General features: G+C 35.7%; 1 protein-coding gene across 1 annotated transcript in view; it reads left to right on the top strand.

Moving 5' to 3' along the window:
* The window catches only part of LOC133174779 (uncharacterized), a 33446-nt gene that overhangs the window by 4112 nt on the left and 3237 nt on the right, over positions 1-26097 (top strand). The window contains exons 2-3 of the mRNA XM_061309875.1: positions 1441-1641; positions 2764-3012. Of these exons, the coding sequence (XP_061165859.1) occupies positions 1441-1641; positions 2764-3012 (450 nt within the window). The remainder of the gene's footprint in view (positions 1-1440; positions 1642-2763; positions 3013-26097) is intronic.

Genomic DNA, 26097 nt, shown 5'->3' with positions numbered 1-26097 from the left:
TCTTTCTTAGGGTAAATCACACAGAACTTAAATTTTCTCTTATCTAGAGAATGGGACAAGGCAAAGTATTACATGCACCGTGTTTCTCCCCTTTGTTCCCATTGATATAAGAACTGGATCTCTCAATCTTCTTCAGAGTTACTACGCACAGAACTTAACATCAATTACCTAGGATACTTCTCATTGCTGTTTATAACTTTTATACTTTGATTTTGCTCTAACCCGTAACTTTTTTTTATTGCTGATGCAACGTCCAAATTCTTTAGCTAGCTTCTGAAAGCCTGACTTTCCCAAAGTTCTGCCTTATAAACCCTTTGGTTTGGCTAGTCCATTCCAAGTTTTGTCATGTCATTCCACTATTTGAAGTATTCAATGCGTTTAACTGAAATGCCGCTTAACCATTAAACCTTTATATTCTGTTGTAAAACTCTAACCCACAGTTTTGACCCCCGCCCGGGGGGCATTATTTGAACAAACTTGAATCTACACTACCTGAGGATATTTCTTTATAAATATGACTAATAATGGCTAAGCTTTTCTTGAGAAGAAGATTTTTGAAGATATTTCCTATATATTCCTATGGTGAAATTTGACCCCCTGTTGTAGCCCTGTCCCAGGGTTCATGATTGAAACAAACTTGAATCTACACTACCTGAAGATACTTCTATTATAATATGACTAATAATGGCTTTAGCTGTTTTTGAGAAGAAGATTTTTAAAGACATGTCCCATATATTCCTATGTAAAACTTCGACCCCCTATTGTGGCCCCGTCCTACCCCGGGGTTATAATATAAACAAACTTGAATCTAGAGTATATAATGAAGCGTTCACATAAATTTCATCTTTTCATGCCCAATGGTCCTTGAGAAGAAGATTTTTAAAAGATGCCACCAAATTTTGACGAATTCTTTATCACCCCTTGAAAGAAGGCGTGGTATTTCCTGTGAACAAACTTAAACCCACTTCACCCAAGAATGCTTTTTGTCAAGTTTGGTTGAAATTGGCCCAAGTTTTCTTGTGAAGTCAAAAATGCGAAAAGTTTTACTGTTTACAGACAACAGACGACAAAGTGGGAGGCCATCCAGCACCTACAGGGAAATTTACTACAGCAAAATATTATACTCAGAAAAAGTCCCCCCCCCCCTCCCCCGCGTTCTACCGGCCTGAAACTTAAAAAACAATCCTTAGCTAGAGAACAAATACATTCATTATATTATGCACACAATTCGTCATAATTATCCTATACATTAAATAATTATTAACTAATTTATAATTAAACAGGTAAAAAAATTAACACCAATGACAGCCTTAGATGTTGCGTAGAAATATTCATTATATATTCATAATGCGCTGCAGGAGAGACTTGATTTTGATTAAAAGCTCAGTAAAGCTTGGATTTTATTTCTAATATCAGATCTTCCTTGTACATTATTTTCAGACGATATATCGGCACATAAACCAACAAAACAAGGCCTCGATGATCAAATATTAGATGTGGCCCAAAATGTTGTAGACAGATCTCTATCCACATGTACTACTACTGCTTACTCTAATCCAGCATGGTGGTATGTGGATCTCGAAAAGGTCAAAAGTATTTATGACGTAGAAATTTATTTCAGGCTTTATGATACCAGACTTGGTAAGTAATTAAAATAATTCACTCATATTATCAATAAAATGAAACAAAAATCAAAACTTTCGAACCATTCTGTACTTTGAGAAAATGCGAAAAGAATCTCTCCTAAATCATCATATTAAATAGGAAACAGATTTTTGCTGCTCAGAGCAAAGGCTTATTTTGGAGAAAAATAGCTTGCATCTTGGCGTTCTTGAAGCAGCTGTATTTTTTAGTCAGGGGTATTGTAGGAGTTATTATTCTATGCAACACATTGTAAAAGGTGAAAATAACGAACAGTGATTAATCTCCTAAATCCAGTTATCAAAACGAATCGTTAACAGAGCAAACACACGGACCCATATGGAAACGCCAGCGGGAGAATTAGGTGCCTACGAGGAGTAAGCATCCCCTGTCGTTAGCCCCATGCATTCATCAGGAAGACGGAGCAACTCGAATTTACTCAAATTTAATGTACAAGCAATAACCTTAAAAAAAGTATCAATGACAAATGTCAGAAAAATACGACACAACGATAGGTTGTATTTCTAAAAGGTCATTATAACCACTGTAAAATTGCAAAAAGCATGTTGTTGAAATCATTGATTCACTAATTTATTTGTGAGTAACTTGCATCGGTTTTAAAATTGTTCGTATTCGGAACATCCTCGTGCATACGGTATGGAATCAGTTGGGAGACTTAAACACGGTTATGTATGTGATGTTAGAATATTGCCACATATATTAGGGAAGTTGACGTTGGAAAAGATGAAGTCATCTCGTTTGTCCTGCGGTTTAGTTGTTAGTTGGTCATTATCGTTTACTTAGTAAAACATCTAAATATGAAACAAATGGTGCAGACGCAGTAGTGTCTTTTATATCTGGTATATATAGAGTCAATATATAATGAAAATAATTATTGTTAATTGATAAAACGTTGTCAATATATCTAAATGTTAGTTAAAGCCAAATGTACAAATGTTGTTCCTTCTCATAAAGAAGTTTTTGAAGAAATATTACTTCATATAGATAAATAAAAAAAATGCCGGCAAATATAGGAGCACAATTACTGCCCATTAGAAATTCATTAAATGTAAGATATATTGCATGTGTGAAACCCTTTTATTTTTTTTAATTATAATATAGAACAACGACAGAGAGAGCGTATGTATGGATACAAACTCTACATTTCTAACAGTACAGACTTCAGTCTCCTACAAGAGGCTTACTTGTGTTACAATCATACAGGACCAGATTTACCCGATCTTAACGTTACACATGTATGTGTTTCGTTTGGACGATATGTAATTTTCTACAACGAAAGAGTTCCTGGTGTGACGTATCCAGGCAATCAGCAATATACATACTCACAACTGTGTGAAGTTATAGTACAAGGTATTTTTTTTCTTTTACAGATCACCTTAATATATTGCACTTGAAATAGACACATACCGGCTAATAAATTAAAAGGTGTTTTAAAGGTTGTCACAAAGATGATGTTTATGGGAATCTCTGTAATAAGAACTGTCCTTCAAACTGCCAAGAGAAAAGATGTTACATAACTAACGGAACTTGTGCTGGATGTACAGACGGTTGGATTGGTAAAAAGTGCCGTAATGGTGAGATTAAGAAAGTCATTTTCATTTTAGGAATTTCATTATTGTTTATGTTCATCATTCTGTTATGCATATGTTCGCCTTTAACTATGATGCCTTTAAAACTCATTTAAAATATCAATCCCCTTTACTACACCATATGAAGTTTATAAAATTTGGAAAGGATCGCATGTAAGAGAGCAAAAGGGAGAAGGTAAAGCACAAATGGTGAAAGCTGGACTGACGATACTGAGAATAATATCTACTCCTTGTATCAATGCAAATTACAAAAAATATTTTTTATTCAAATGTTAACAATGAATTTAATTTTAGCAAGAAAAATAATTGTGTTTTACGTAAAATCAATGGTGAAAGTGGAACATCTTCACAATAAATTTCCTATCCTAATTTTATAAACAAGTTGTAAATTCTAGGGGTTGTCGTGATGGATTTCGAGGAAATCGCTGCAGTGAACAAATTGTTGTTGGTATGGATGAAATAGTAATTTATCGTTAATATTTACATGTAATTTACACAAAGATACATTATAAGCCGATTATCTACGTACGAAAAGGTAATTGTTCCACATCAGGAACGTCTTTATAAATATGTATGTCAAACAACATTTTTGATATTTTAACTATGCTGAAGATAGAGGTTTCATGAATAAATAGTCGCATAATACCAGTGTGACTGACATTCTTATTTACAAAGTTTTTAATTTCTTAAAATTACTTATTTACTTAACAATAGATTTTACAAGCCAATGCACTGATCAACGAGACAATGTTGCTGGGTTGACAGCTGGTTTAGTTATTTCTTTCCTGATCAATATGGGATTTTTCTTTATAGTGCTTTACTTCATCAGGTATGTTTATTTTTTCCAGTGGAATCTCCAGGAGCTTATAAGTCAGTAATAGCTTATACATGTAGGGACATGTACACTTGCATTGTTGGTTTGATTAAAATTAAAAGTTTAATTTTTATTTCAAGATAGCTTCAATTTGATGATTTGAACTTAAAAAATCTTAATACTCAATGACTATGGCATTCTTCATAACGCTACAAAAGCTGTGTTTGGTTTCGGGAAGTATACTAGTTTCCCACAAAATTGATCAACGATCAACGAATTTGCAATTAAAAAAAGAAAGCTTTTACCTTACTAGTAGAACTTTTTTTACTATAGCAAATAAATTAATTTCAGGTCTATTATACTTTTATTCCATTTCTCAAATGCGATTTTTTAAATATCAAATAGAAGTATTACATGTTTACTCAAATAATCTTTCCAAAGTTATCATTATTAATGAGGACTTCGAGATAGATTGCTCTTAATTTTTAAATTATTTAGAGTGAAATTTTAATGTTAATGTATCTCCTAATGTAATCTATAGTTATCCGTAGTAAATGTGTTTTAAAAGATCCATCCAGAAAGATAGACTATTCATATTTATCAGAAATTATCAGACTCAACAACAAAGACGGCAGTAATCATCAGTATTTATCAGAAACAGCTAAAATTATCAGCAACAACAGTAATAATAACAGTAAATATCGGTATTTATCAGCAAGTGAAGATATGAGTAGTTTTTCTTTTCCTTTTTTGTTTCTTATATAATTAAAGTTTAAAATAAAATATTATATGAAAGTAAAACGAAGACATTTTTCATTGTAGGAAGAAAGAGAATAAGAAAGGAAATGACCAGCCTTCCTACGAGGTCAGTGATAGAGAGCCTTCCCAAGAAAGATCTGACGGCCACATTGAAAATCATACATACGAGGATCTGAATGCCACACGAACCACAGAAGCTCTTCAAGTTTATCGGAATCTCTCGCTCAATGACACCAGAACAAACTCTATATAAAACTTTTAATAAAAAAAACAACAACTGATACACCTTATTACTTTAAAAAAAAGAAATATTCTATAAGTTTGTGACTCTGACCTATTACTTCCATTTCTAGTGCCGGGGGTTTGGCGAAGGAACAATCCCTGTCAATTTTAACCCCTTAGGTTTGACTTTGACTTGAACGAGAATCGAACCAATTTCCAGAAATACCGTAAGTGCACAAAGACAAAACGTGTTACAGTGTATACTTTCCATTTGCAACGAAAAGTAGTAGTATTTTCTGATTTTATCATCAATCAATAACTACGATGAAGAAAAGGTATTTATAACTATTCAATATGTGTACGATTCAATCATTCTTCGTATGTCACTATAGCACCGCTTTTCTCCTCAAATAATAATTAACAGTACTAGTATTCATATACTCCGATTAACAAGCTGGGATGTAGCATTCAAATCGTTTTGTGGGGAATATTAACAAGCACCCATAGTACGTATATCCACCACAGTCTTCTGAATAGCACAAGAGGGTTTCTCAAACGCAATGCAGTTTTTATATTTACCCGGAGGCGAAAGAATCCCGATTGAAACTTAGTCTAAAGAAATTTAGGAGAATTTAAGAATGGAATACGAGGAATTTGATAAAATCGTGCTAACTGCTGAAAAAACACATGGAAGATACTTCACCAATAGTGGTACTCAATTAAAAAAAAAAAGATCCGTGAAAACAATAGTTCATAAATGTCTATGCATTTAGGCTGTTACGTGTGCAAAAGGGGAGCAAATATGTACAAGAAAGTAAATTATCAATCATGAATATCAAAACGGTAATAAAATTACAACATTTATCACGCCTTTCCTTGGTAGTAATGTTTTGCTTAGTAGCAATGTAAATCAAAGTACTGAAAGTACTGGGAAGCGCTAAGCAATGTTTACAATTTGACATTCATCAGAATTATTTTGAATTTAAATTGTGTATTGTATTGGAATAAGTAATATGTTGACAATGCAAACGCTAGGGGCGAGCACAGTTGTTTGATACACAATTATTTAAACCGCACGAGGATATATTTGAAGATTCGAGACTGTGACATCCCATGACGTCGTATATACGTTGCTATTTAAGGTATGTCACTCGTTAGCTTTTAAGAAAAGTTCAGTAATAACCTCGATCTCACTTCAAAACTATTTATTACAATTTCATTTTCTATAACATATTTGAATTATACAAATTATAAAACATTCAATTTAAAAACTGGCCATAAAATCATAAAGAACAAGATATGTGGGGGACTGTTTCTTGTGGTGGAAAGATATTTAATAGAAAGTTCTACAAATCTACAAAATCTAATATCTTGGAATGTTAGCCCTACATATTTTTACTCGGAGCATTTTCCCCGTTATCATACGCTAGGACTTTGAAATGCAGGTGTCAATTAATATTTTTGGAACAAATTTTACATGTTCACTCAACAGAATTTACCAAAAAATGAATATATATTTAAAAAGTCAAGATAAAATTCACACAGTTTTTTGCCTGAGCGTCAAATTTACTATCTCTCAGCAAATTCGATTAATGCAACTCAGTTACTTTTTTTTGTTTTTGAAGTTTAATTTATTTATGGCAAGAAAGAGCAATACCACAGTTATGGAAAAACTGTCTATTTGTGTTAAATTGCAATTCCGGAATTATTATAGAAAAAAGTTCATTTTGGAGCAATGTGCACAGTCCGAATTTTACTCTTCGTCTCGGCGTTCCTTTAAGAGCTAGTTTGCCGTTATGAGCAGCACTCGCTTCTAGTTTTCTTTTTCTTTAACATCATTAAATCTATGCAGATAGAACAAATCTGACCTCTCTAGGCTTTTCGTGTAATTCCGAGGCGCCTCTACATTTTGCGTTATTAGATATCGTCACATCCGTTGCTTTCAGTTTCAGTTTATTAGACTGAAACACTACAGCACTGTGATAATTTTAAATAATAAATTCATTTCGTGTTCATGAGTGTTTCAAAATGAAGATTTGCTGTTGGTGACATAGGCGCTTGGTTTCAGATGCATGGATGGTGTATTTTGTTTATTATGTGTTTTTCTAGGTGTGTCTGAATACACTCATTAAAATAAAAATCGAAGATCGCTGAAATTAGCACGTTTTAAAAATATCATATAACTGTATATAAAAAAGAACCAAGGTACAACAGTTGCCACCTTAGATTTCAGGGGGTGTCTCGGTTCACACTTGATTTTAATCAATATCTACACTTTTCATACCGTTGTCGGATGAGATCTAGCTTCAAAAATGATTGAATAACGCCCTTCAATCGTGTGCCGATTTGAACTGAAACCAAGCGCCTATGGTTAGCGACTGTCATTTTATTTGTTAGAAAATGTAAATGTTATTTCTTATTGCATACAATACTGCATATCGATAAAAAATCCTTATTGATAACATTTATTAAAGTTATGAATCAAAGATCTTTAAAATAACGAAAATAATATTCAGTCTGAATTGGTTTTTTTTTTTATCATATCTCAATTTATTCTCATATTCATAAGCGATTTATAAATTTACGATTTCATAGAAAGGATTTTACAAGAAGTACATTGAATGGAGTGTGTAAGTTATTTACACAATCGCCGGTATTAATTAATGATAAATAAGACTTAGACTATTACATTTTGTTTTGAATATGCTACAGCTGTGCCTTACACATTTTTAACACTTCACATTCATCGCGCTGTGCAACATATCGACATCAACATGTGACAAAATCTAGGAAATTAGCACCTGAAGAGTTTTCGTAGTTTTGTCAAAGATAATAGGTATATATACAATTTGAGTATAAGTATATTATATTTGTCTTCTTCGTTTGATGAAAAAACATTCAGTGCTATTCTTTAATCTTTGACTTTCATATACATGATTAATAATGTATTTGCGTCGAAAATTAGTCTTTTCTGTTGATCTCACAATATGTGTAGCTGATTTGTAAATATCACTTTTTTAAATAAAAAAATTATACTTTTTTCTTCGGAATAAAAAAATGTCATTAAAAACTCGAGTATTTTTTTTTAACTCTTTCTTGTTAAAATACTTCAAAATGAATCGGTATTTTTTTTTTAACGGACATTTGATGCTTTAGCTTAATCTTAACTTGTTTAGGTATGATATCAACTACCACTCAACACAAAACATGCTGATAGGAATAAAATAAAATATCCACAGCACTGGTGTGTTCCTTGAAAAGAAATCCTGAAAATAATTGACCAGTAATTTTTGTGCTAGTTCCATGGTAAATAATTCAACAACCCAAAAAAGAAAAGATAGTATATTGATCTCAAGTATGAACAAATATGAAACCCTATTTTCTGATTTTCATGAAGATATACAACATTGTTTCATTCTGTTTTTATTTAGTGCTCATAAAGTTGCTAAGCAGACAAATCGGCAACTCAAACATACCTGTCCCGTTACTGAGAACGTTTAAGTAAGGTTTTACATTTTCGACATATCTTGCGCACAGCACACACAAAGCGCCATATTTGTCATCAATATTTCCGAGAAATTAGTTTTCGTCTCGAAGTGGATTCAGCCACTACGCGTCCTACATGTACGTACAGTCGTAAACTGCCTTTCCTTGCGAAACAAGGCTATATTACACGAATATAGACAGTTCATGAATGCGTTTACGTCTGTTAATAATTGATACTGAGATGCGAAAATCAACATCATTGATAGCTCTCTGCTTGGTACAAGGGTGATAATAGAAAGACTTGTTTTTAGTTACATTGTCTGAAATAAGGGTCTAGAAGAAAAAAAAAAGTTAGTTAATATGGATATAAATTATATAGATCATAAGAACATTGTATATCAATTTTATGCGAAATTTTCTATTAAATAACTTATTTCCAGTTTGAGTTTTAAATACTTATTAAAATCCCATATGAGTTTTAAACAATCACTATATACATGACATATAATAAACCGTTTTTAAAGTATTTGCACCATTTAATACTTCTTCGATACATGTAATATTACTGCAGCAATTGTTAGCTACATGTTACACAGTGCCGACATAATTTTTTAATGAACTACAGTGTATAGAGAGAAGATTAGAACCGCCTTTATCCACTAACAGCAGATTTTCGTACAATGTATACTATCTACCTCACTTATTGACACCTATTATTAGACATGTGCGTAACACAGTATTACTCTAAAATAGCCGAAAGCGAGTTGGGGATTTCCAGTTGCATATTTTTAGAAGACTCGGTGGAGTTATCTTACTTGCTAAGTGGCGCTGGATCGCGAACGGAAGTAGTATTAAGATGACAGTAAGCGCTTTGCACTGCGCTTAGCGCTTAAAAATGTTCCATTTTCCATGTTCCATCTCAAGGTCATCTCTCCACAATTTCAAAGCGGTTTTTTGTGCATTTTAAATCAACACATCGTCGCAAAGCACACCACATCCAGAAAGTACTAGCCTGTCCCATTTTGGAGAGAGAGAGAGAGAGAGAGAGAGAGATGTAGACTCCAGTCAGTGGCTTGAGACAATGAACTTAACAAAACGAGCTAATATTTGTAAAAAATGAAGTGAAGACCTACTAAATTAACTACTTGTGTTTATAATAATATTTAAGTTTGTTTAAATTAAAAGAAGAACAGTACCGAAAAAAGACATTTTTCATCAGCACAACAATTCGGAAACTAATTTGAAGTGAGACGCCTATGAAGGGGGAAATCCATATAGTGAGACTTCTCCCAGGAAAACTAGCTTCATAACTAAACGTCCCCTGGGGGATGTATCACTATATAGCTAGTATTCCGTGGGGAAAGGGGAAGTTTCACTATATAGCCAGTAATCAGTATCACAGGGGGTGTGCGTCTTTCTATATAGCCAGTATTCCGGTGGAAATCTCATTACGGGAGAAGACACAGGTATTCGATGGAGGAAAAGTCACAAGAAACACGTCCGATGTTGGATAATAGAAACTTGGAAGATTTACAGTCGGAAAAGGTCACTAAATGTCATATTTAACATTGGAAATCAAACATACTTTTATAAAGTTTAACTGAAAGTATTATATCTATGAATTCAATAAGGCATATTTATCACGATGATGACACTGGCGACTGTTTTCCTTGTCAAGACAATGCTCTCATCGATGGACTAGGTCATGTGTTTACTGAAATGTTTGTGGCATATATGCATTGATGTTGTCCGGCAGTCTTGCAAATTTAATGTGAATAAAGATAGATGAAAAATAACCCACTGAATACCAATCATAGTTCAGGACGAATATTAAAGGCCTACAAGAAAAATAAGGAAAACATTAAAACTACTCTTTCGGTATCAATTTGTCTAATCCTATTTCTGGGCCAACCTCTTATTATTGAACCCAGATTCATAAAAACCCCAGCAAGACAACACACGTTTTAGATTTTGGAATTAGCATGGAATACGAGTATACTTTTACATGAGTTTAGATTTATCAGCACTGAAGGTCTGAGTCCAACTGATTATGATTTTCAACAAAAAATCTACATTATGAACAAAGAGAGAACGAAACAAAAGGATTAACTATGTAACGTTTCGGGTTTAAAAGTATATATATGAATTCGCTGCCACCAGTTGTAACGTATATGTTTTGTGCATGCATATTTGACTAGTAGGTACCCATAATACTGGGTTCGAAGGTACCTGTACACCTAAGTTTTGAATAAAACAAGTGCAATCAGTTAAAATACAACATTTGTTAATTCAATGAGTAGATATCTATACAATATATGGATTTTTTATATAACGCCCCAATCCACAGTGTTATGTACAATATTAATAATATAACATTCAAATGTCACAGTTGCGCGTTATACTCGGTGAAAGGTGCTACCGTCTTAAGGTGCTAGGTGCTACCGATGGTATTGGAGCAAACTGGTTCTAGGTGTCCGGTGCATGTTCAGGTGCTAAGTGTTACTGATATAAGCTAATTGGTTCTAAGTTCCATCATTACTGGTGCTAACCTTACTCGGTGTTAGGTGCTAGGTTTCTGCTAAAATATACTTGGTCTAATCTCCGAACATAAATTCTCAAAGTGACTCGGTATAAAGTACAAGCGCACCTACTATCTAAACATAATTCCGTGCATGCTCAAACTAATTAAGTCCACCACCCTGAATCTACAACTTCTTGTCATAGAATAAAGTAATGTATGTCATAAAAATGAAAAGTATGCCATGCAGATTTTACCATCACCTCATATTCATACAAAAGACACAATTAATTCAAGTACGGTGCACTGTCGTAGCCATTCAGTCAAACAGTGCAACTTTGCTCAGAACTATAGAATTGACTAAGTTTTACTTGCCAATTAAAATGGAATAAATTAAGTACAAACTGATTAAAATCAGGTCTGTGTTACACTCCGAAATTGTGATGGTGGCAGTACAAAGTATAGCGACCATTAGAATTTCGTAGTGTAACAAAGATCTGATTTTAATGAGATTGGAATAAAATACGAATTCAAACTATTTACAAATTACAAACGTTAAATAAAAACTATAAATCTACGGGGAGAGACAATTTTCTGTGTCTCCCAGGGTCAGGACCCCGAGTACACCGACTATATTAATAATAAAATACCGCTGACTTTAAATATTAAATAAATCCAAGTTTCTAAATATTCAATATTACTTTAAACTTGATAAATGTTCTTTACTGCGATAACGGAATAACTTATAATTAAGAACTATTTGAAAATATATTTACTTAAAAATGCTCACTTATACATGTATGCAGGCACAACGACTATAAAGTTTAAAGAAATCAAAAAGAAATTAAAACCCTTTAAATTATTTAAGACCAGTAACAATGAAGTCCTGAGGCAGATGCATCATAATTAGAAGTGAGTTGAACTCTTATTGAAATAAACACAGGATAAAACAACTGAATGGTCACTGAAATGTCTGGAAAGATCTAGAAAGTGACTAAATGGCAGAGCTTTGTCATTCAGTCACCTATCAGCAATCTTTCAGTCACCTTTCAGTTCATTGAATGGCAGAGTTTAATCCTTTGAAAAGATCTTTTAAAAGAGAAAAATAACACTATTACTTTAAAAAAAAAAAAGTACTTGGTATTATTGCCTGCTGATCCGAACAATATACAAGTTGATAACAAACCTTTTTCTTTAATTCAGAAATGAGTTGGCATATATTTTTGATACATTATGGTTTCATAATTGCCATTTGGATATTTGAAATCTACATAATATGTGGTGCTGTAATGAAATTTGAAATAAATTGGGGGTGTAATGAGCCTCCATAAGGGCTCTGAAAATAAGTGTGTCAGTTGTATTACGAACTGGTCTGCATGTCTGCAACAAAAAGGTTAATCATAAAAAGTGCTTGGAAATGTCAAGCTAAACATGTTTTTGGTATTCTGCATTGGTTGATTTTATGTACTGTATTTGGATGAAGTACTACATGAAATTCGGCTATGGCAACTTCTTTTTACATATGCAAGACTTTTTAATCATAAAAATAAGATATAATTTCTAAACTTTGTTTCTTTCATTGCTCGATTTAATTTCCTCGTACATGATATCGGCTAATTCTTTTTTCTAGTTTACGCTTTATATTAATATTAAATTGTTACACTTACTATTAGACTTGATAAAGTTGAACAAGACTGGTAATAGACATACGCCATATTAGTTTTTCTGTCTATAAGGGAGTATATATACCCTTCGCATTCGTTACACTTGATTGCTTTTGCCTGGTCATTGTTGCGTGTGGAACATGTTTATATTACAATGTCGTTTTTGTTTGCGTTTAATTTCATTGAACATGCATTTGTGTTCATTTTACTTTGTTATGCATTGACCTGTGCAATAAATATCGAATATCTTTAGTAACTTTTTTCCTGACGTGGCGGCCGGAGGCATGCATTTTGTCGCGCCCAACTAATATATCACAATGACAATGAAGGAGACATTCGTTCAGGTGATGTTCGTTTAAGCAAAATACACTGAGCAGTGAACAAAGCTGTAGCTTATATAGGGGCTGGAGGACGACAATCCTGAGAAGACAAATATGGCGAACAAAGGTAACACTCTTCCTTTTACGAATCGTGATCAGCTTTAAACAGTATAAGCTGATACTCTATTTCTCTCTCTCTCTCTCTCATCGATTTTTTTTGTAGTTAAATGAGGTCAAACACAATATCAGACATCTCCTTTTGTACTTTCCATTGTTTACACGGTTTATCTCCACATGTTTATGTGATCCGTTGCTAAACAGAGAAATAGAGAGACAAAGTATTTACTATTGACTACAAAGGGCGTATATTTGTGATCCTTCAGTCAATTAATTGAAAGATGTTGCCTGTTTTCCACACTTGTTCTTTGTAATTATGCAATACCTTCATGTATACCTATGCACGGGAACATTAAATTTCATCATTCTTATCTTTCTGTCTAGATATCTGTCACAAGAACTTTTACCTTTGTCATTACTTTTGGATGAGAGAAGATTTTCTGTGTTTTCTTTTTTAAATGTAATCAGGTTTTCCCGATTGTTTTATGTTTTTGACATCATATGCACTTGACCTGTTAAAAAAAAAAAAACAAAAAACAAAAAAACCAAAAAAAAAAAAAACAAAAACAAAAACAAAACAAACAAACAAACAAACAAACAAAAACTTGAGGGAAGCTTTGCACCTGAAGAGATAGGGATTTCATATTTTACATAATTATGCATTACCTTTCCGAATGTTCTATGATTTTTTTTCTACTTCATGACCTTGACATTTAGGTTTTACCTACTTTAAAGAAAATAACTTTAGCCGTAATTAATGCACTGAAGAAAATGAGGCTTTCATATAATTTTTCATAGATACTTTCCCTGGGACAAGACGTTTCCAATGCATAATGATTTTTGACCTAATTGTCTAGACCTCGAGCTTTGACTTTCAGAAGATTTAATTTTGGCCGTACCATATTACTCCAAGAAGATATTTATTTTTTAGTGTGATAGACAGACAAGACATAGAGTTACAAAACGTCATGATAGATTATTGCATCTCTACAAGTAAGACACCAAAAGTGGGGAACCACAATATCCGAATTTGCTTGTTGTTGTACATGTGCATGTATTACATGCATGCGCTCTTATGCTCTCTTATTTCTCCAATCTTGCTGTCAGTGATTTTAAAATGCGGTGTCAATGTTTTGCATCGTGCTGTATACATGTATAATCATATTTTGTTATTTTTTTTCTGCTTTACTTTCAGAATCATTAATAAAGGATCAATTTCCAGGGTTAAAGATGTATTCATTTAGTTCAAACTTTTTAAAACTAATAATATTAAAATTATAACATAATACATACAAAATTATTTAAAACGCTTAATCGAGATAAAATAGTCAGTTATTATACACGAACGCCCTTGACTTGGTTTGCAGGTACAGGATATTGAGCTAAACTGAACGAAAACCTTTGCTCCCACACTGATTTAAATGTTTTTCAAATATTTGTTTTTTATTCATTTTAAATGATAATTTTTTTTAGCATGTTATCTTGACTGGGTGATTTAAAAATAAACCATTTATTGTCCTACACTGCACACCGTAAGCCATAATGAAACCTGAAAGCAAGTTAAAAATATGCGTCTTATTTTCATGTGTTTATTGTTCAAGTTTTCCATCGTGAATATTTCGTCTGGATATGGTTTGTATTGAGTGATCCTTCATTATTTCTATTATGTGCAATAGAATTCCGCTAGATTTGCTCCTATCGTTTTATTTGATGGTGTATATCAGAACCAGGAAGTAAAGCAGTTATCGGTGATTATCAAAATTATATACCTCCGTATATAGTACAAGTTCATTTCATATCTTCACTAACCTAGAACAAAAACTGAGAAATTCCTAATCTCAGATTTTAATCTCTCGGAATTGATCCATTAACCATGTATCTAAAACAAGTAATAACCTTTCAAAATGCTTGGCTGACTAAAGCAGTTAATATCTATAGACCATATAAACATGATAATTAAAACATTTCCGTCCTTTTTTTTTGGGGGGGGGGGGTTTCGAAATATTTCATTACCTTACATTTTGAAGACTTTGTATAAAACATCCTACTTCTTTAAAAAATTTCTTTGCGACCCATCAGAAGAAATAATTTAACGAAATGAATATCTTTATTGATTCTCAACTGTAGCATGTACTTTTATGCTTAGTTATGTATGTTCCCCAAACGGAATTTTGCAACATATAGTTTTTACTCTATTTCGTATTCTTATCATTATTCAGGTTTTTCTTCTGTTTTCTATTATTATTATTCCACTTTTCATAGTACAGACTATATCTCAGCTATGACTGGTTCAATTTAAAAGATTTTTTCAGGGAAGATGCATCAACAATTATATGCTTACCTTTTAGCATACAAAGTGCTAAATCTTACATCCCCTAGAAAAACCTGCAGTATAGTATGTTAACAAGACAAAACACCTTGGTATCTAAAACGTCCTATAAACTATGTATTGTAAGTCATGCCTATAATTTAATTTGTCATCAGTTACTACATGTAACACTAGGGTGTTTTTTTGTTCTTCATACATCTTCAACAAATTTTAGTTTTTAAAAAGTGAATATTAATAGAAGCTATAATGTTAACATTGGTGATTTTTCTACGGAATTTGATGTCCATCTTCCGTTCTGTCTACAACATATTTTCACATTTAATTTTTATATTAGGATAGATACAGACAGGAATTTTTTTTCAATATTCTGCAGTGAATTCAGTACTGACTTCATACTCTGTTCCATGGGTAAATTGAGATGAAGACCATGCAAGGTCCCTGAAGTATGAACATTGCATCTTGTATTAAAATTAATAATAAAATTAGTTTGAGACCCCATTGACTGTACCAAATAATTAAAGTTTGAAAATTTGAAGCTTTTATTTTCTATGAAACTTAGGTATCACTTAAAAACCATTTCTTCAGACCCGTAGAAGGCGGGGTGGGGGGGGGGGTGGGGGCAGGGGGCGCCCCTACTTTTTCTGAATATTGTATTTTGCTATAGTAAATTTTCCTAAGATGCTGGTTGACCCCCCCCCCCCCCCCCCACACACACACACACACACAGTCACACTTTTTGTTGCTCTCCGGTCGAGCACTAGCAAATTCCAGGATTTGGACTGTTATCATTATTTTACTTGTCAGATTTTTGTAAATTTTAAGTTTCTTCAAAGTTCTGTATTTTAAATGTATTAACGGAAAACCCCTAAAGGTTTACATACAGTGTAGCCTAATGATAACATCTATTTGCTTTCAGTCATGACTAGCTGAGAAACTTAGATGAGGATTATGTTTGGATTTTAAGATTACTGTACATATATACAGTGCAAAGTTGATATATATAATTACATAATTTTAAAAGCATATAAATAGCAATAAGCAGAAGTTTCAAGATATCAACTGAGACTGTATAGATAAGGTTAACATCAGAGCAGATGCATTAATTAAAGTAGGATGTCAACAATTCATATTTCAACTGATATTTTACAATATTATTTGAATAGCAGCTTCAAGTATTAGAAAAAGGTTTACTAGTATTTTTTTCTCTCCATATTGGGTTTGGAGCACGAATGCTTTTTAAACTGCATTCATTACATTATGCAGATATATATACACGTGTATTGTTCATTTTCATTATCATGCGCAGTGTGCACAAAAATTACGCTTTTGTCAGTCCTAGTAGGTAAAGAATATTTACAATGCGTTGATAAATGGATTTGTTTTTAATTTCATTCAAAGCTCTGTAAAGTTTGAATTTTTATTCTAATATCAGATCTTTTTGGTGTATTTTCAGACGATATATCGTCATATAAACCAACAAAACAAGAAGGTGATCACTTTGCAGATGGGCCCCAGAATGCTGTAGACAGATCTATATCTACATGTTCTACTACTGATTTATCTAATCCAGCATGGTGGTATGTGGATCTCCAAAAAGTCAAAAGTATTTATGACGTAGAGATTTACTTCAGGCGTTATAGTAACAGTAACGGTAAGTAGCAAACATAAATGACACAGAAAAATACTTTTCTTTTCCTTTCTTAAAAGAATTTGCAAAAAGAATTTATTTTAAATCATCATAAATAGTGAACAGATTTTTGCTCAAACAAAATCTATATTTTGGAGAAAGATAGATAGAATCTTGGGAGTTCTCTTGCTGGCAGAAGCCATAACCATGTGTGGTTTTTATTCTGGAGTTGTGGGAGTGTTTGTATGCACCACGTTTTAATTGGTGAAAATAACAAACAATGATTAATCTCATAAATCCAGTTAACAAAAGGAATCGTGTACAGGGCAAACAAACGGACCAGTGAAACACCAGAGGTAGAATCAGGTGCCTAAGAGGATTAAGTATCCCTGTCTCCCGGTCTCATTCACCTTTTGCCCTGTGTATTGATCAGGTAGACGGAGTATTTCATTAGTAAAAATAAGTAATAAAACAGTGCCCTACCAAATTGGATGAAACATGTCAGGAAAAATACGACATCCCGATAGATTGTATTTACGAACAAGGTCTTTATAACGACCTTAGCATTTGCGAAAAGTTTACATTAAACGGTGTTATAATCCATGTAACATGATCTTATTTTTCAGTAGCTTCCATCGGTTTAAAACCTGATCAAATTCAGAGCATTCTCTCATGTGTGGCGGTCAGACGGGTTCGATCGCCGGTGGCCAGATAGCTTAGTTGATAGAGCACCTGACTGGAGATTCAGGGGGCCCGGGTTCGAATCCCGGTCTGGTCCGCTGCATTTTTCTCCTCTCCCGTTACACATATATGGAATCAGTTGGGAGACATTCAGACTATACATAAGTGATGTTGGAATATCGCTACATATATAAGGGAAGATGACGATGGAAAAGCTGAAATCAGCCCTTTTGCCATACAGTTTAGTTGGCTATAATCGTCTATAGTCAGTTAAAAATCTAAATATGAATCAGATGTGGAAGACTTAGTAATGTCTTTTATTTCGAGTTCACTGGGATATATCGAGTCGACATATGAATGAAAATAATTATTGTTAATTGAAAAAAAAATGTTGATATATCTAAATGTTGAGTTGAAGCTACAACGAAAGTTGTCTCTTTTCATTTGCAAAATAATCATGTTAAAACATTCTGATTGTACACACAAGTACTCTGAGGTTGAATTAAAAAGATGCTTGAGTTTCTGATTGGCAATATCTATGTAGTCTTTGGAGATCAGTTCTTCCAAAAATCTGTTGGAATTGCAATGGGTACCAATTGCGCCCGTTATTAGCAGACATATTTTTGCATTAATATGAAGCAGATTTTATGTAGAAAAATTATACATGAGAACAAAAAAACATTTCCTGTGGCCTTCAACTAGACATTTAGATAAATCGACGACGTCGCAGCTAGTTTAAGGACGTCTATGAAGAATATGACTTAATATAATCAGAGAAAATGAATAAAATTTTAATATTTTTTAAACATCATTAGTTTTGATGAATGTGCATGGATTGTGGTGTTTGCACTTGTACATATCGGATCTCTGCTGAGTTCTACCAAAGCTTACATCAGCTGTTGGTCACGTGACATGTTTAAAATTAGAACATATATGTACTACTACAAAGATCGTAAAAGTTCAACGATATACGGGTATCTTTCTGCTATAAAATTTATTCTGTTTTGTTTGAGACACATTTCTTAACATGAAAAGTGCTGGTAGCAACTTTCTCATGCTCGGAAATTGTGTAGTACAATTCGTTATATGTATCCTGTGCTGAGCCCGTGTATGTATTCCCGTGTTGAACCTCTTATGTGTATGTGTGCGTATGACGTCACGCTTTTTTGTGTAGTATTAGAAGAAGACGCCATTCTGTGTAAGAACCTACGGGTAACCACTGTGAACTATTTCGACCTGCTGTGTGCGGTCTGGGGCTGCTGTGTGCGCCTCACATACATAATAACTTGCTGCTGTGTGCGCTCGTTATCTGTGTATATTTGTGTATTTGTTAACTGTCTTGTTTTGTGTAATAAATATCATTACAACATTGGCGACGAGGATAAACGGCGCGAAACATCCGGCCATGTGCTTTTAAAAAAAATCAAACTCAGTAATACTTTAGATAACGATTCAGAACCCATATATTTTAGCCTAAAAAAAGGTATAAAAAAAATAAAAAGTTGAGTACCCCCCCCGCCCCCCCCCCCCCCCGAACATCTATAGGGTGGGCGCACGCTGCACTTTGCTAATTTTTTTAGGAAGGAGTGAAATAAAGATTTATTCATATTTCCATGTGCAAAACTAACACCTGTGTTAATTTCTGATTTTATCAAACAGCAAAAACTGTCGAACTTTGTCAAATTACCAATTTTGCTCTAGCAGTTTGTGTATGGTTATTGGCCATAATTAAATTGCTAAATCTTTCTACTTTCTTTCTTTCTATCTTTGATCAAATATTCAAATGCAATTTTGTACTGGGATAACTGCTGTTTTTCAATAAATAACACAAACATTTAACATGCATGTAAATATTCAGACTGCTACTGAGGAGGAGCTCCAGAGTTTAGAGAATATTGGCGAAAAGAGAGCTCAAGCTATCATTGAATTGCGAGATATGCTGAATTTCCCTATTTCCGTTCAACTGCTGGCTTACGCCTCAAGAATCAAGGAAGAAGTATGGCAGCAGTGGATAAATGAAGGTCTCATTGAATTAGATGATGATAACGGACGACCAAGTAAGGCTGTGGGTAATGAAGATCTTAGTCGCGAACTTAGAACAACTAACCAGAAATTAGAAGCCTGCTATTATGAAAAGGACGATCTGCACCACAGATTGAATTTGCAGCAAGGCAGAATGCAAATGCAAGCAGAGGAACTTCATAGTAAAGACTTGGCCCTAAAGGAAAAAGAAACTCGAATTTCTGAACTTCAAAAAGAGCTAGACAGACGAACACCTGTACATATGCCGAGCTTACCACTGAGTAATTTTCAGACACCTTTGGACAGGGCAGGAATTAAGCAAGAACCCATTACACCGCATCTTACCTCTTTGTGGGTAGAATCTGGTCAATGCACCATGGAAGGAGGCCACATGATGACTGGTAGTAGGTCTTATTCACCTTTTGAGTTAGGACCAATGCAGTCATTCACTGCATTTCCTTCTTCAGGAGTACCATCATTTCACTCTTCTACCCCCTGTAGTGTGGGTGGTGCAAACATGCAACTGGATCTTGACCGTCAGAGTTCTATTCATGGAGATAGGTTTTCCAGCGCCGACCTGAGACAACCAAAACAGAGACGTACACAGGCTACTAGATATAGAGGAGAAAGTAGCTCTGGCTCCTCAGACTCAGAAGATTCCAGTGAGTCCGATGACTCTCATAACTCTACCAGAAGGAAAACTCGTCATGGTAAATCCCGAAGGAGCCCGTCAAGACCTAAGATGCCTACCTTCCGTGGCGACAAAAACTGGGACTCATTTATCTCCCAGTTCCAAAGACAAGTGAAACAATATAACTGGAGTGAGCGAAAAGCAAAGGGAAGGCTACTTGACTGTCTGCAGGACAAGGCATTAGATTTCGCACGTGAACTAACACATTGTAGCTATCGAGATCTCTTGAAGAAGATGTCAAGGCGATTCAGTACAAAAGAGGCACCCATATCTGCAAGGCGTCAATTACAATTTGTACGACAGAAGGAGGATGAAACTTTTGAGGAATTCTCTCAAAGAGTCCATTTTCTAACCATGGATGGACTTCCAGAAGCTAATGACAGCACTGTTGATCAAATGGCAGTAGAAGCTTTCCTTAGGGGATGCAAGGACAAGGAAGCTGCTTACCTTGCAATGGAAAAGAATCCAAAGAGCATTTACAAAGCCTTGAAGTATGTCAAAGCACCTATGAACAATCGCAGGGCACTGTTTGGTTCAAGAACTAATTACAATACCCGCCGTGTCAGTTTCCAAGATGACTGTGTTGAGCCAGCTAAAGATGTAGCATGCATTCGAACCCTTCATGACTCGAAATGAGACTCCTCAGAGGAACTTGAAGGCCTGATTGCTAAACTCATAGGACTAATGGAACGAAAGGACCAGCCAAGGTCAAGGTCTCCGACACCCCCATCAAGCCCACAACGACGTCGTTGTTACCTCTGTAAGGGATCCGGATATGGCCACTTGCAAAGGGATTGCCCCCAGTCTAGAGACAAGGGAAGGAGCCCTAGCCCCGATAAGAAAGATTTAAACTTCAGAGGACTGGGCGGATTGGCCAACACTCAGTCCAGTCAGTAAATTTTGGCCAGCCACCACTGGTGAATGAAAGTCAAGATGAAAATTATGAAACGTGTCATGAAGAGCTGGAGGAAACACCAGATGAATCGCTCTTGTCAGTGGATGAGCTCGGTCATGAACTGAATTCATCTATTGACAGGGATGTCAAGGAAATATTAGTAAAACAAGTAAATGTAGCTAGCCTGGTGATCCCTATCCATATACAATCAAAGGAAGTTTCTGCTGTAGAAGATATGCTGCCCAAGTATCTGTGATGAATCTTCAACTCGCTAGAGAACTGGGACTTGATATTGACGACAGGCAGTTCATATACCTGAGGGGTGTGGTACCCAATGAAAAAATACCTGGGTATACCATAAAAAATGTCCCAGTTTGCATAGGTAAAACCTACCTTGCAGACTTATATGCAGCAGATATAACCGATAGTATTTTACTTGGTTTGGATTTCTTATTAAAATACAAATGCATTGTAGACCTGAAGGATAACATATTGCAAGTTGGCAGCAGTACCATAACAGGGATAGTAAAAAGAACTGAAAATGGCACAGATGTTGACATAAGGAAAGTTTTCATACAGAGAAGGACAGTTATCCCTCCAAATACAGTTTCCTGTGCAAATGTTGTTCTGGATGGACTCAACATTGATGATGGCAGACATTTAGTTCTCGAACCTTTGAAGACCAATAAAAAGTTTGTCATGGCAGCAACCATAGTTGATTCGGGAAAATCAGCTAAAGTCAATATTATGAACCCTACAAATGGTACGATTGTTCTAAAGGCCGGAAAGCACATAGGCAATGCAGTAGACCTCAGCGAGGAATTAGGAGACGTAGAACTATATTACTTAAGAGGTGCTCAAGCATTTAGCCAACCAGCCCCAGCAAAGGAGCTGGATCTGCCTGATCACTTATGTGACTTGTTTGTTAGAACTTGCAAGGATTTGAATGCTGAAGAGTCTACGAAAGTCAAGACACTGTTTAATAAGTACAGTGATGTCTTTGCAAAACATGACTTAGATTTGGGGTGCTTTTCTGAGATTAGACATCAGATTAATACTTCCTCCCCAGTGCGACAAAAAATGCGTAGAACTCCCTTTGGATTTGAAGGAGAAGAGACACACTTACAAAAGATGTTGGATGCCAAGATTATACAGCCTTCAACTTCTGAATGGTCATGTGCTCCTGTGTTAGTTCGGAAGAAGGACGGGTCGGTCAGATGGTGCATTGATTATCGCCAGTTAAACCAAAAGACCGTCAAGGACTTTTACCCCCTTCCTAACATAGAAGATTGTCTCTCAACACTATCCGGCTCAATCTACTTCAGCAGATGATATGGAGTCAGGGTACTATCAAGTAGAAATTGACCCAGCAGACCGGAAAAAGACTGCATTTATCACTAGATTTGGGTTGTTTGAGCATGTCCGCATGGGGTTCGGACTGTGTAATGCCCCCGCCACATTCCAAAGAGTTATACAGTTAGTGTTGCGTGGCCTTACATGGAAAGATGTCATTGCTTACCTAGACGATGTTAATGTTCTTGGCAAGTCCTTTGAAGAGCATTTGAACAACCTTGATGTAGTTCTGGAGAGATTTAGTAGATATAACTTGAAGCTCAAGCCAAGAAAGTGCTTCTTATTCCAGACAGAATGCGAGTTCTTGGGGAAGCGAAATACTCGAGAGGGTCTAAGCAGCGCTCCAGCCAAATTCGATGCTGTTCAGTCTTGGCCTGTTCCTATAGATAAGAAGGAGGTTGAATTCTTCCTCGGCTATGCTAATTATCATCGAGAACATGTACAAACTCCGATACGGACTGACCATAACAGTTTAGTGTGGTTGTTTAGATTTCGACACATTGAGGGACAGTTATCTCGCTGGATAGAGGATCTTTCCCAGTTTGATATGCAAATTGTCCATCGTAATGGTAACAAGCATTCTAATGCAGATGGCTTGTCACGTATTCCAGATAGATTGGAGGCTTGTGATTGTTATAATGCAGGCGCCAACTTGGAATCTCTTCCTTGTGGAGGTTGCAGTTACTGCTCAAGAGCCTGTCAACAGGCCTGTCAACAGTGGGAGAGATTTTCAGATGTAGACAATGTAGTTCCACTAGCTCTCAAAGTCATTAACCCTGAGCCAGGACAAACTGCAGAAGTGTTAACAGTAGAGTACACTATTGATATGCAGACAGATGACCTTGGTGGTGAGGTAAATTGGGCAGAAACAAGAACAAAAGAAGAAGTATCAAAACTACAACATGAAGATGCAGACTTGTAAGTGTTGTTCCAGTGGATAGAGCAACCTCCTACACCACATGACCTACTCCTGAGTAGCCCAGCCTCGAGGTCATATTGGATGTGCAAGAGTCAGTTGTTAGTAAAAGACGGGATACTCTTCTATGCCTGGCGGGATGATTCCAACCGAAGACTTTGCTTACTGGTACCAAGGACCATGCAAGATGAAGTCCTCTACTGTTGTCATGATATGAAGTCAGCAGCGCATTTAGGGCAAGATAAAACATTGCTGCGCGTCAAGCAACAATACATGTGGTATGGAATGTCCCAAGACTGCCGAGAATATGTCCAGTCATGTTCTATATGCAACAAAAATAAGAAGTCATCAGTCAAGCCAAAAGCTCCTCTTCAGCGCCACCATGCTGGGTACCCAATGGAGCGCGTACATTTAGATATTCTAGGCCCATTTACACCTAGTGAACGAGGAAATGTGTATGTCCTTGTTATGATAGACCAGTTTACGAAGTGGATTGAGTGTGTAGCACTTCCAAATCAAACTGCTCAGCTAATAGCCAAAGAATTCCTTCTCCACTTCATTGTGACATCTGGGTGTCCACTCTCCGTCCACACAGATCAAGGCCGTAATTTTGACGGGGACCTGTTCAAGGCTATGTGTAATGCCTTACAGATATCTAAGACAAGGACGACACCTTATCACCCATCTTCGAATGGACAGGTTGAGCGATATAATAGGGTCCTCCTTCAGATGATTCGTTGTTACATAGAGAGCAAAGTAAGAACTTGGGATGTCGACTTACCTCTACTAGTAATGGCCCTTCATTCAACAGAGAACCGTTCCACAGGATATACGCCTAACAGACTCATGCTTGGACGTGAAGTTATTTTGCCACCTGATATTGTGACTGGAATGGCAAGTCTTACGTTGACTGAATATGAGCCAGATGAATGAGTGAGGCATCTGGACAAGATTATGATGGAAGCCCACTCGTTTGCGATGAAGCAACTTGATAGCGTACAGAGAAGGCAGAAACGCCTGAACGACTTGAAGCTAAATGAAAGGACATATACGGAAGGAGATATCGTCTATAGGCTAAATGAGGCAACAACAGTCGGACAGAGTCGCAAGTTACAGTCACCCTGGAGGGGTCCCTACCTTGTCATTTCAGCAGATCCACCATTATACACTGTTGTAGATCAGAAAGAGAGACGATTTACTTTACATCATGACAAATTAAAGAGATGCAATGACAGGGAATTGCCATTGTGGATACGGCGACTAAGGAACAAATATTTTGAAGGGGATGAGAGCTCACCTGGTGTCAATAGTGAGGAGAACACTTTCATTAATACAGATGACAGCCTGGAGGATTCAAGTGAAACAGAAGATACAGTTATAGAGACAAACGAGCAGGACATTGTTGTTGACCTGGAGATAATTCAAGAATCCACTGGTACAACTAGGGCAGGAAGGAAGATCAAGAAACCTGCTCGTCTGGAAGATTATGTATAATTAGAAGTTGTGCTCTTTTTATTTGGTTTTATGGTGCCAGGCAGGCATGAAGTCGAATTTTATTGAGGTTATTTATCTTAATAAGGTACTAATAATAGTTTTTTTGTTATTTGATGATATAATATTTAGCAGTGTCTATTTTTGTATAGGAAGATGTCCGATTATATGGAAGAAGCGTTTTTTGTGCCAGACTATGAAGAAGATATGGAGGATAGTGCAGTAACAACATCACAGAAGTCGAAGAAACTGTCTGGACGGAAGTGTCCATTGTGCACTGCCAGGACACCAGCTATAAAGCCCCATCTTTTACGCACCCACCTTCCTTGGTACTTTGGGGCCTTGACAGCATGCTGGAAATGTGGGGTCCAGGAAGGGAAGCAGTGTTTTCTTAGAGCTAAGCATACCAATGCTGAGGGCCATCCCGAGGGTGTTTTGTTTAATGAGGCCAATAGAGCAGCATCTTTATGTGGAGGTTACGAATCCTGCAGCGTCAGAACTCACTGGTGGTGAGATTGAGTTACTGAACCTGTTTGAGGATGCTAATGGTCTTGCGAGGTCCCAATGTTTTTCCATCCATACGCCGACATCTGTGGCTTCACTCGTCCATTGGAGGGTCATCTGGAATATTTTAAAACTCCTGTTACCTGCTAAGCAGCGAGATGTGCTTTCAACCATACAAGAGACAACTTTTTCTGGAGACTTAGTAGTACCAGCTGTTTCTCTTAGTTAGCCAGATCCACTCAAACAACATTTTGGGGATTCGCATTTCCATCTGGACATCCTACTTTCGCGAACGGGACTCAGGGAATTTGCTGCATTAGAGGATAAATATGGTGACTCTGACTTTCAACTTGATGTGGCAATTGCTAACTATGTATTTCAAGATCACTGGGAGCGATTCCGTCAGCAGGTTAAGGATCCAAGGATCTACCTTACCT

Source organism: Saccostrea echinata, unplaced genomic scaffold (genome assembly GCF_033153115.1).
Source record: "Saccostrea echinata isolate AGI-Se365-2 ecotype Australia unplaced genomic scaffold, CSIRO_AGI_Sech_v1 ptg000059l, whole genome shotgun sequence".
NCBI lineage: Eukaryota > Metazoa > Mollusca > Bivalvia > Ostreida > Ostreidae > Saccostrea > Saccostrea echinata.
The sequence above is the reverse complement of the archived record's forward strand: the minus strand, read 5'-3'. Positions and strand labels throughout refer to the sequence as shown.